Genomic DNA, 13,159 nt, shown 5'->3' with positions numbered 1-13,159 from the left:
CGATGGCCGAAGGCGGCCAGGCACATTTGAAGCATGTATAGTTCGTTTGTGTACCATGGTACATTTTTGTGTGGTACAGAAACGAAGCATTTATGCTTCGTTTGTGTAACACACAAAAGTGTACCATGGCCGCTTTCGGCTGTACAATTGGACAGAAACGAACAATAAAATTGTAACGCAGAAGTGTACCACAAAAGTGTACCGGGGTACACAAACGAAGGATAAATGCTTCGTTTATGTACTACAAAAGTGTAACGCGGGACAGAAACGAAGCATAAATGCTTCGTTTGTGGACCACACAAAAGTGTACCATGGCCGCTTTCGGCTGTACAATTGGACAGAAACGAACAATAAAATTGTAACGCAGAAGTGTACCACACCAAAGTGTGCCATGGTACAGAAACGAATCATTTATACTTCGTTCGTGTACCACGGTACACTATTGTGTGGCCGAGAGCGGCCACTGATAGGAAATGACCCTGAGCTATTAATTTTCCGATTAAAACATAACGGGTTGCCGCCGTGGGAAGTTGAGGTCTGTCGTAACTCTTCTTTGGAGGGCTCATACAGGATACGTCTTGTTTATTAAAAAAAAAAATGTTAAGATAAAAAATATGTTAATTATCATGTGAAATATATGCATAGCGAGATTAAAAGCGATATGCATTTGACGTTTAAATTTGTTATATATACCGATACGGGACCTTATGCTATTTTCCTTGATGATTTACTTGACGGCTACCACAGTCTCTTCCACCCCCAAATGGGCCGATGTTTGGGTTTAAAAATATCCAGAGCGTAAGCCTTGGTTTCATATCCTATTACTGCGATAACCTTTCGAATGAGGAACATTCCAAACGCTGACGAGGTCAATAGGCCAATGCCCGTTTAAAAGTGCACCATGGCCGCTTTCGGCTGTACAATTGGACAGAAACGAACAATAAAATTGTAACGCAGAAGTGTACCACAAAAGTGGAACGCGGTACACAAAAGAAGAATAAATGCTTCGTTTGGGTACCACACAAAAGTGTACAGTGGTACACAAACGAACTATCCATGTTTCAAATGTGCCTGGCCGCCTTCGGCCATCGTAAATTCCACAAATAATATTGATTTATCTCCCTTCCAGTTTGTCCTAACAAATACAATTGGACCATCAACAGGGAGTAGGGGGGACAACTCCTGAAACCTTGATTGCTGTTCCGTGTGTAATTCCCTTCAATCGTTCTCCTGTTCGTTGTTTTTCTCGTATACATATTTGACATTATGTGACTGACATTTATCATCTCCTTTATTATCATGAGTTATTTTTTGTCTGCCATACTAATGTCTTATTTGAAATTTTTATTCGTGCTGCTTCATACAATTTAAGAAAAGGTGTCATTTCCTCTCTAACATGCTGTTGGAATTGAAGTGTTTTTGTTTCACGCATTTATTTTCGGCAACGGATCAAGCGAAAATAAAACAGTTTTATTCGTGTCATTTTATTTTCGAAGTGTCTCTAGACTGCCTTTTCCCAGATGCAGGACTATAACCTTACCGTGATAGCTATAATTATCAAATGCCTTTACATGAAATACATTAATATTACTTGTAATATAAGCTTCATAGTGTACAACGGCGTTCATCTTCCCTATGAATGCCAACTGAAAAAAGCTGAGTGTTCATATTAACTGAGAACATATACAGTATACATAGAAGTACTTTGTATTTAGTCATACTTCACTTGTGTAATATCCGGAGTACAATGGCCTTACCAAGACGGTAGCACATGCTTTTAACCTGACTAGTATGTCAGTCCTTGTTTTGTGCTTGTTTCCGATAGTTAGTCATCACTTCGTGTCAGGAACAAGGGATCAACACGACACCTATTTTTTCCACACCCAAATCTATCACTTCTTTTAGAGGTCTACTTATTTATCATCATCACTTTCTGTGAGTTTATCAACTTTGAAGTTTTATGATTCACGACTTAGGTTTTAATTGTTTTACATGTACCTTGAGAATGTACGGTATTCATTACTTCGAATTTCATCTTCAAACCCCCTAATAAACGCTCCCAGTGACAAGGCTGAGATAGAGGAAATCGAGAGACGGATGTATTTCCTTGGAAACGTAGACAGATTCTATGAGAACATTTACCTAACCTTCATGACTAGTTCTTCGTGTAGTCGTTCCGGCTAATAAGTTTTCAATATTAAGATATTTTTTTCTGTAAATACTAAATAAACTGTCCATGCACACAACCTGGCTTTGTTATTTCTGGCAATGTCACCTGCGTCCCATCAACAACTGTATAGTCTTGATTTTGACCAATCTTGTAAGTGCTCGAATTATTTGCTATATAAAACAAACACACATATTTACCTTTGCTATATTGGACCCTTTAATTGTACAGTAGCCTTAGTTATAACAAACAACAGTTTGTTGTAGAATCGTCCTGCAATTGAAGTAAACTACTTTCCATTCTCTTAAAAAAATATTTCGAAAGCTGAACAGATGGACTTGTGAGACATTGCTTATTCATGATAAGGCAAGGATCAAGCGTATCTTTTAAAATTCTAAAGATACGTATGGAGAACCTTTGACATGCATTATTTATTCACAATAAGTTATGATATTTTGACTTGTCTATGTCGAACTTTTCTGCATGTATAGTACAATTCTACATGCCAAGCTAATACGACTTCTTTTAGACACAAACACAGTTTCTGTGTATTAAAGAAATGGAGCATTTGCCTAACCTTTATTTTTGTATCCAAAGAATGTAGATCATTTCTGATTTCTTGCTATTATACTTACACTACTAATATGGATATTTCGTTCCTATGTAGTTTTAATATCAGAGTAAATCTGTCTATAACCCCCGTGTACATGGTGTATACATGAATGTTATGTACTTGTTTTGATGTGGTATCGAACCCCCCAGAGACCAGATATACATTGGTCGGAAACCCGGGAGACTGGTATCATTCACAAGGTACCAACAATTACTTGTGATCTGTATCAATAATGCAGGGTCAGTATAATTAACCAATTTCACACGGATCATTATAATACCCCGCCAGCATCCACACCAAGGTCATCCGTCACTCGCCAGCAGTTCACGCTGACAAATCCAGAATGACGTCATCACATTGACAATGCCTTAACAATAAATTGGATTCATTGGTGCACTTGAAATTAACTGCCTTCATAACTGCCTGCGCGTTAACCGATATGAAGCTTAACATGGACGCTGCGACTGACTTCACTCACGCCATTGAGTAGAATGAGGTTCATTAGCAACTTTACCAACGGTCAACGCTATATTTGGGTAAGAAGCAGGAAGACAGGTAAAGATGATGGGTGCCGTTATCAGAAATGCGGGCATATATTTCATGCTGATATCGATCTGTAGTCATGATTGATTGTGCTATATGAACGCCCCGTGGTAATGTGTATGTCCATTAACGCCCTCTGTGGACGCCGGCATGTTAATTGAATTACACTGATGACCAGATTATATATACACTTACATGTATAAACTCCCGCCTGAACGGTGTCTCGGGACATCGATACCAACATGCATGCATACTGACGGCCCCATACAATGGTCCAGTACCCTGTACAGAAATTACGGCCCAGTATCATGTACAGAAGTTACAACCCAGTACCCTGTCCAGATATAACGGCCCAGTATCCTGTACAGAAGTTACGGTCAAGTACCCTGTCCTGTACATGTACATACGTAACGGCCCAGTACCATGTACAATGTACATATGTTACGGCCCTGTTCCCTGTACAGATGACACGGCACGGTACCCGATACAGAAGTTACGGCCCAGTACCCTGTACAAACATTACGGCCCAGTACCATGTACATATGTTACGGCCTTGTTCCCTGCACAGATGACACGGCACGGTACCCGATACAGAAGTTACGGCCCAGTACCCTGTACAAACGTTACGGCCCAGTACCATGTACATATGTTACGGCCCTGTTCCCTGCACAGATGACACGGCACGGTACCCGATACAGAAGTTACGGCCCAGTATCCTGTACAGAAGTTACAGTCAAGTATCCTGTTCAGATATTATAAAGTTCAAGTTCAAGGCCCAATACACTCTACATGAGAGCTGGTTCTTGGTCAGCGTCCTTCATTTGGGTATTGGCCCAGTATTCAGTACAGGGAATACCAGGCTAGGTTCATTTGCCAATCCAGGACCGCCAACATTGACCCAGTGGACTCTGAAATATAACCGGAATTCATTTCATGGTTTGTCCGTCCACCATCCGCCCATCACAACATACATTTGGTCAACAATCTATATTTATGATTCGAAACTAAGCCTCGGTGTCATATCAATTCACAGAAATTTTATAGTCTTGCCTAAAAGTTATATTCCATAGATCTGTCCAATCCGAGTCAATGTCAACACACGCACTGACATTATTAAAGTCGTTTAAATCTTGTACCTCTGTAAGTTAAAATTAAAATCAAACTTGTAACGAACTTTGCCGTAAGACAGCCAATGTTATTAAAGTATATTTACGTTTCCTTTAAAAGTTCATCAATAAACGCAGTTTGATCAGCGTCATTGTATAGCTTCCCCTCCCGCCTCGATTAACGTGAGATAACCGTTAGAATCAAACATTTTGGTGACGTTAGGATGTTCCAGGAATGATTTAACGTATAAGAGCAGTAGTGTATGGGTGAAATTCTTACTAAAATAACAAAATAAAAAACCCAGCCGAGCACTCCCCAAACAGCAACGTTAAGTTTGTATTTTTAAAAAAAAAAAAAATTAACAATAAAAAATATCAAGATCTTGTCATGTCGATACGTTTATTACTCCATAATGTCACATGACATTACATGTGATCGACGTATGAATGGTGAAGTGGAACTCGGCCATGGTTAGTCTGTGGGTAAAAGAAGGCTTCACAATCACCACCCATGTTCACAAGCACAGCAAGCTGTTTATCAACACAAACAGCAGCATAAATAATCACACAGAACCAAGACGATAACCCCATTCGCATATTTATGATAGATTTCGTTAGCACGAGTCGGGATATATAGCTTTACGACCCCCCGGGGATGATGGCTGACGTATGTTGTGTTGTTACTTAATGCTGGTAGTAGGTTTGCCCTTACATAATAACTGTTTGAATGCCGTTCGGAAATCAGAACTACTGAAGTTGTATAAAAACGGATTTATCATAGAGTTCAGATATGACAACCAAAACGCCAAATTATAAACAATTGATGACACTGCTTCCGGTTTGGCGGCCCGGACGTCGAACACAATATGAAAAGGAAGCCAGCATATGATATACCCCGCCAGGATATAAGTGAGCGTAGTAAACACCCGCCTCTCGTGTCTCTCATATTTAGCTTCCTCTTTTCTCTGTTTCCGTTTTTTACTTTGCCTATTGATGAAGCTTCTCTGTCTTTTGTTCGTCGTTTGGTCTGGCTGAGTTTGTCTTTGTAAGCAATCATTATCACCGTCCGTTTGGGTCGCGGAATTCACTACTGGACTACAAATTGGTTCCAGACGAATACCGTAGCACTTGTTTCCATTCTCCGGTTCCGTTTTCTTGGTGTACATGGACGGTGTATGTGACGTGTCCTGCTTGGCAGTGTGCGTGTCGCGGGAAGCGTCACTTGAAGTGTCGACATGAATAACGTGACTCTCAACCGACACTTCCGCCGGACTGTCATGACCAGGCCTGGCACACCGGATGTTGGTGGGAGACCCTACTGTAGGTGATCTATCGGAGAGTCGTGTATGGCCAAGGCCCACTTTTTGGCGCTGTACAAGCGTGAAGAACACTTTCACATAACAGACAACCATGACGGTAAACGCTCCATGATGGCCGATTGTCGCTATGACGACGACAAATTCTTTGTTTTTGGACGGTTCCCACACGCACTTGTTAGGGACGGAGTTATTGATTCTGTCCATTATACAGGCTGGTAGCCACAACAGCAGAGTTGATACCCTAAAATGAAAAAAAATGGAAATCATGAAATGAAGCAATATCTGGAATTAATAATTACTCACATCTTTGAATACAAACGGTTAATTTTTAATAAACACTATAAAAACAATTATGTTTTAATAGCGAAACGCTGGTTTGAATAGTTTTTGACAACGTCCGACAAATATTGTGGTCAAAACCCTATCTTTCAATTTTCTCAGAGTTTCTAAAAATAAATGCCAAATTCTATTCGTCTACTTTCCTTAACTCTGCTTTGATTCCAGTCTATGTACGTGTATGGATAGTACACAGAATTAATCTTCATAGTTGCTAACCTTTCAGTCGCTGGTTACTGACTAGGCAAGAGGTCTATCTAGCAACAAGTTCCGGTCTCGTACGGTATGATTACGTCCATGGTTGTAGTAACCGTTTTGGAGTATGATATTATTGTTACAAACAATGACCATGACAAATAGAAGACGTTTCTGCCTTTAGTTTTGGTAGTGTAATTAGTCACGCCTATAATTCAAGGCCCTAAATACATACAGATTTACCATAAAGCTTAAGGATTGAAACGTTATAGCCGCATGCATTCGTACCGTAGTAATCTAAAATTGTATTTCGTTGCAGAAATAGAACAAGCAAATTCGTGGAATTTATATCCCCCGCTTGCAGGACATTTTGTAGGTTAACATTATTGAGGTTAGGTTTAAACATGTGAGTATCGTAATGCTTGAAACTTGAAGAAAAAAAGCCCTATATCTCATTGATTATTCGTAAATATGCACAAATCAAATCTCAAACATAGCATGAGTCGGATGTGCATACGGAATTCGGTTGAAACACCTGAACAATATTTACAGCAATTATTATCACACGAAAACCAAAGAGTGCCAAAGATGGGTGAAAAGACAGAGGAACACAAACATTGTGATCAAGTTTGAAGGAATTTGGCTAATATTTGCTAGTTATTAAGCGGAAACTGCAAATAATGATGTTTTTCATTAGTTAAGGGGCCATAACTCTGCATAATGAAGTCCGATTAAAGTGGTTGTCAAACTTGGCCCTTACTGCGTTGAACCCTGTGGCTAAGGTTGAAGAAAATCGGTTAACATTTGTTGTAGTTATTGCACGGAAAGGAGGTGTGGCAGATAATGACGTTTTTCATTATTCAAGGGGCCATAACTCCGCCAAATTGGCTCCGCTGAAAATTGTCATCGCACTAGGCCGAGCCCTTAACGCATTTAACCCTTTGACCAAGTTTTAAGAAAATCGGATAACATTTGTTGTAGTTATTGCACAGGAACGAAACGTGACAGACAGACAAACCCAAATTAATATCCCCCGTTTCGGTGAAAGCGGGGGATAACAAGTAAAGGACATTCGAATTGTATATATATATACATAGTATATCATTGATTGCACTGTGACTATAGGAGAGTACATCAGAAACAGTTAATTAATTAGGGATCAACGTTACATTTACGACATTTCACTTCTTCCCCATTGTACGGCTCCTAACAAGTACCAAATCTTATTGGATTTGACATTATAAATATCCAATATCCTTTATTGCCCTACTTGATTTGATCGGGGTTTTACTAGCCTGTCACCAATATCGATGTGGTGCTAGGAGCGATACTGTTTAGTGTGGTATTAGTAGCGCGCCCTGTTCATTCAAGGCTGATGGATCAATGAGTGTCAAATGCAGGCGGCGGTCAATGGTTGTGTAATTTGTCACTAAGATTGGGGTATTGCTCATTACAATGCGGGCAATGGTACACTGTGAGTAAACAGTATTGGTAAAGTTGGCCTTCTAGTTCAACACAGTACACACGGCGATTGTTACGTCAAAACAATGTATACCCTGACAAATACTTTCACACATAGAAACCGATAAGTTGACGTCGGTTGTTAGGAAAACATTGAAATCAATGAAGAAATCGTATAATACTTATTTAAGTCTGATCAATACAAAAACATTAGGTTTTGTTCAAGTGATGTTTACCCCTGGCCATGGCCAGCGTACTGCTACTAAACTGTTGGTGTATAAGCAATATGGCACTGTTTGGCCACGCTTTAAAATCAAAGATCATTGGCGAACCTGAAGGTCAACTGTTGACCAATGGTCAATGAGTATAGTCCCGTCACAAACGACATCGCGACAAAAGCGATACAGTGCGGCCCTAAGGGACCTGTAGTTGTACCAGATCCAACCAATGGCTGAACACCACTACACCCGGGTAAACTGTATTATGTACAGAACATTGGGGACACAGATTCAACGTTCCGACCTTGTAATGACGACTGGGAGAAGGACACAATTAATGCAAATATATTTAATGCATCAACATCATGATTTAATAGTAAACATTGATAAACATATTACCATCAGCAGAGGTGACATCACCTTCCGAGCTCTGTTATCGCGTAGTCCAGTTTGTTCCAACAACGCTTTACTCCCAAACCAAAGCGATGCGTGTAATTGAGCGTCTTTTTAGGCTAGCTTTAATAGGTGAGGCTTAGATATGAAGCTGGCTTAGAGTGTAAAGATGATTATGACAGTAGGGGAAGGGGTCGCGAGATATTTAATGTGGTAAAGGGCTGATATAAATACGGACCCATAAAACACTCACAAAACTACAGCAACTCAGTCAAATATACCGGTACTACTATTGAAGGAGGAATAAATAAATAATAAGTAAACAAAAGTACAAAAAGCAACAAAACATAAAATACAAAATGGGATTACTAGGTGGCTTGCGGGAACAGTATTAATCGAAAAGAGACGTCAAAAATGAATCCGTTTTATGCAAAACCATTTATTCTGTCGATATTTATAGTCAAACATGAGGCATCTGATGTGCTTTCTGTATATATAGAACAATGTATATATGGTGGTATACTTACAGTATTATGCTATGTATGGTGATATACTTACAGTATTATGCTATATATGGTGGTATACTTATAATATTATGTTATATATGGTGGTATACTTACAGTATTATGTTATGTATGGTGATATACTTGCAGTATTATGTTATATATGGTGGTATACTTATAATATTATGTTATATATGATGGTATACTTATAATAATATGTTGTGTATGGTGATATACTTACAGTATTATGTTATATATGGTGGTATACTTATAACATTATGTTATATATGGTGGTATACTTACAATAGTATGTTATATATGGTGGTATACTTATAATATTATGTTATGTATGGTGGTATGCTTATAATATTATGTTATATATGGTGGTATACTTACAGTATAATGATATAGATGGTGGTATACTTGATGTATTGTGTTATATATGGTGGTATATTTACAATATTATGTTATATATGGTGATATACTTACAGTATTATGTTATATATGGTGGTATACTTATAACATTATGTTATATATGGTGGTATACTTACAATAGTATGTTATATATGGTGGTATATTTATAATACTATGTTATATATGGTGGTATACTTATAATATTATGTTATATATGGTGGTAAACTTACAGTATAATGATATAGATGGTGGTATACTTGATGTATTGTGTTATATGTTTTGGTATGTTTTGGTGTCCCCACGCCTCTGCATAATTTTGGGTAATTTCCTCTGCGTCGACGTTCATTCTTTTCAGTGGATATGGGAGAATTCACTAATAGACCTGCTGCGTCCCAATGCATATGCATCGTAAAAGGCGACCGATGTCCCCCGCCCCCAGAATCGGGGGCTTTGTTTTATGCGTACTAAGAGGACATTTAGGGGACGAAATTTGATCTGTTGCACCCAACACTTTGCGTTTATTTCTTTAACTATTATTTCTTTCCTCTCTTTCTTTCCTTTCTACCTTCCCATCTACTTTCCTATCTACTTTCCTCGACGTTGGCTCCCTAGGCACCCGTCTTCATTATGACCCTTACTTTCGCGATGACGTTAAACTCGATTAAAATGTTATACTTGGAGGTAAACTTACCATACTGCTACGATGAGGCGCACAGCTTTGATCTTGTTGTGGTGTGCTCGGTAATGAAGACTCCATGTGACGGACCAGAATCTGTCCACTGAGATCGCTATGAGTGTGAATACTGACGCAAACGTCATTCCGTAATCTACAAAAATCCAAACTCCACACAGGAACTCACCAAAAGGCCAGTAGCCTAACACTGTCTCCGTGGTGTAGAAACTCATAGCTGTGACGGCCACTAGTAAGTCCGTCACGGCTAAATTGATGACGTAAATATTGAAGACGGTCTGGAGACGTTTGTTCCTAGCAACAGCGATGAGAACGAGGATGTTTCCACAGATGGTCAGAAGAACGGCGGCATACATGACAACTCCCATCCCAATGCTCCTCCATACAAGAAACGTCCGATCGTCCGGAATTACGTCCGACTTGTTGGTCGTCATATTAAAAGTCCCGTTATACGTCAGGTTGTAAGGCACATTCGCATGCAGCACGGACACAGCCCAGTCCGCCATGTTGACGGACTGACCACTCGAACCAAACAAATAGTGTTTGGACACGTATGAACGACGGTCGAGGTCCAGTGTTTACTAACGGTTACTGAGTCTGGTCAGTGTGGGAGCTTGTTAGCGGCATGTTGATGTGTTTACACTCCAGCCAACATCTGGCCGGCTTATTGACAAACAGGGATTAATATATCGGTCACTTCGGACATAATACGGGACATACCACCGGACAGGTCGCGTCTATCGCCCTGCTAGCAATTTGTACGGGTAACTAGTGGGGTACGGCATTCATTATTGATGGCGCGGCATGCATCCACTTACGAGTCCAACAGACTGGTCAGTGAGGGCCATTCCGCGCACGTCATGAATAACTCAACTCTCGTCTTGGTAAAGTTGAAGAATGAATCTATTTCAACCGTCTATACACGGCAGATCCATACACAGCATTTTAATTAGACATTTTGGTGTGGTCTTCAGATACATATCCACCGTTAAATTTGCTAAATAAACAAATATACTACAATCTGCAAAACGTCATGGTGTCATCCAGAATAAAATACATCGAGCAAACCTGCACAGTTTTTTTGTGGTTACTGAGCAAACATACGATCTAAGGGGGTTACTTAGAATACATTCACAACTAAAGTGTGGTTACTGAGCAATCATACGATCTAAGGGAGTTACTTAAAATACATTCACAACTAAAATGTGGTTACTGAGCAATCATACGATCTAAGGGAGTTACTTAAAATACATTCACAACTAAAATGTGGTTACTGTGCAATCATACGATCTAAGGGGGTTGGTTAGAATACATTCACAACTAAAATGTGGTTACTGAGCAATCATACGATCTAAGGGGGTTACTAAGAATACATTCACAACTAAAGTGTGGTTACTGAGTAAACATACGATCTAAGGGGGTTACTTAGAATACATTCACAACTAAAGTGTGGTTACTGAGTAAACATACGATCTAAGGGGGTTACTTAGAATACATTCACAACTAAAGTGTGGTTACTGAGTAAAAATACGATCTAAGGGGGTTACTTAGAATACATTCACAACTAAAGTGTGGTTACTGAGTAAAAATACGATCTAAGGGGGTTACTTAGAATACATTCACAACTAAAGTGTGGTTACTGAGTAAAAATACGATCTAAGGGGGTTACTTAGAATACATTCACAACTAAAGTGTGGTTACTGAGTAAAAATACGATCTAAGGGGTTACTTAGAATACATTTACAACTAAAGTGTGATTACTGAGTAAAAATACAATCTAAGGGGTTACTTAGAATACATTTACAACTAAAGTGTGATTACTGAGCAAACATACAATCTAAGGGGGTTACTTAGAATACATTCACAACTAAAGTGTGGTTACTGAGTAAACATACGATCTAAGGGGGTTACTTAGAATACATTCACAACTAAAGTGTGGTTACTGAGTAAAAATACGATCTAAGGGGTTACTTAGAATACATTTACAACTAAAGTGTGATTACTGAGTAAAAATACAATCTAAGGGGTTACTTAGAATACATTTACAACTAAAGTGTGATTACTGAGCAAACATACAATCTAAGGGGGTTACTTAGAATACATTCACAACTAAAATGTGGTTACTGAGCAATCATACGATCTAAGGGGGTTACTAAGAATACATTCACAACTAAAATGTGGTTACTGAGCAAACATACGATCTAAGGGGGTTACTTAGAATACATTCACAACTAAAGTATGGTTACTGAGTAAATATACAATCTAAGGGGGTTACTTAGAATACATTCACAACTAAAGTGTGTTTACTGAGTAAACATACGATCTAAGGAGGTTACTTAGAATACATTTACAACTAAAGTGTGGTTACTGAGCAAACATACGATCTAAGGGGGTTACTTAGAATACATTCACAACTAAAGTGTGATTACTGAGCAAACATACGATCTAAGGGGGTTACTTAAAATACATTTACAACTAAAGTGTGGTTACTGAGCAAACATACGATCTAAGGGGGTTACTTAGAATACATTCACAACTAAAGTGTGATTACTGAGCAAACATACGATCTAAGGTGGTTACTTAAAATACATTTACAACTAAAGTGTGGTTACTGAGTAAAAATACGATCTAAGGGGGTTACTTAGAATACATTCACAACTAAAGTGTGGTTACTGAGCAAACATACGATCTAGGGGGGTTACTTAGAATACATTCACAACTAAAGTGTGGTTACTGAGCAAACATACGATCTAGGGGGGTTACTTAGAATACATTCACAACTAAAGTGTGGTTACTGAGTAAACATACGATCTAAGGGGGTTACTTGGAATACATTTACAACTAAAGTGTGGTTACTGAGTAAATATTCGATATAAGGGGGTTACTTAGAATACATTCACAACTAAAGTATGGTTACTGAGCAAACATACAATCTAAGGGGGTTACTTAGAATACATTCACAACTAAAGTGTGGTTACTGAGTAAAAACACAATCTAAGGGGGTTACTTATAATACATTCACAACTAAAGTGTGGTTACGGAGCTATTTCATTTATTTTTGATGCCCTATTTTAGAGGGATACTGAGATAATTGATATATATTGTGGATGCCCCTATTTTAGAGGGATACTGAGATAATAAACATATTTAGTTATTAAAGATTGGGTACTGATTTTACATGTATATACACAATGTTAAAG

At 38.7% G+C, this 13,159-nt stretch overlaps 1 protein-coding gene across 1 annotated transcript; it reads right to left on the bottom strand.

The window, feature by feature from the left end:
- Positions 1–4,843: 4,843 nt before the first annotated feature.
- On the bottom strand, positions 4,844–10,499 carry LOC110448858 (beta-3 adrenergic receptor-like). The gene is made up of 2 exons (XM_021495331.1): positions 9,960–10,499; positions 4,844–5,989 (listed from the first exon to the last, which is right to left on the bottom strand). The coding sequence occupies exons 1-2, from the start codon at positions 10,463–10,465 to the stop codon at positions 5,110–5,112; spliced, it is 1,386 nt and encodes a 461-aa protein (XP_021351006.1). The 5' UTR covers positions 10,466–10,499; the 3' UTR covers positions 4,844–5,109.
- Positions 10,500–13,159: the final 2,660 nt, after the last annotated feature.

This window comes from Mizuhopecten yessoensis, unplaced genomic scaffold, assembly GCF_002113885.1.
Source record: "Mizuhopecten yessoensis strain PY_sf001 unplaced genomic scaffold, ASM211388v2 scaffold4359, whole genome shotgun sequence".
NCBI classification, from domain to species: Eukaryota; Metazoa; Mollusca; class Bivalvia; order Pectinida; family Pectinidae; genus Mizuhopecten; species Mizuhopecten yessoensis.
Note: the sequence above shows the minus strand (reverse complement) of the source record. Positions and strands in the feature narration are given on the sequence as shown.

Coding starts and splice junctions, on each gene's coding strand:
- LOC110448858 (XM_021495331.1), bottom strand. CDS start 10,465: ATGGCGGACTGGGCTGTGTCCGTGCTGCATGCGAATGTGCCTTACAAC. Junction 5,990..9,959: donor CGCCTCATCGTAGCAGTATG/GTAAGTTTACCT, acceptor TTTTCATTTTAG/GGTATCAACTCTGCTGTTGT.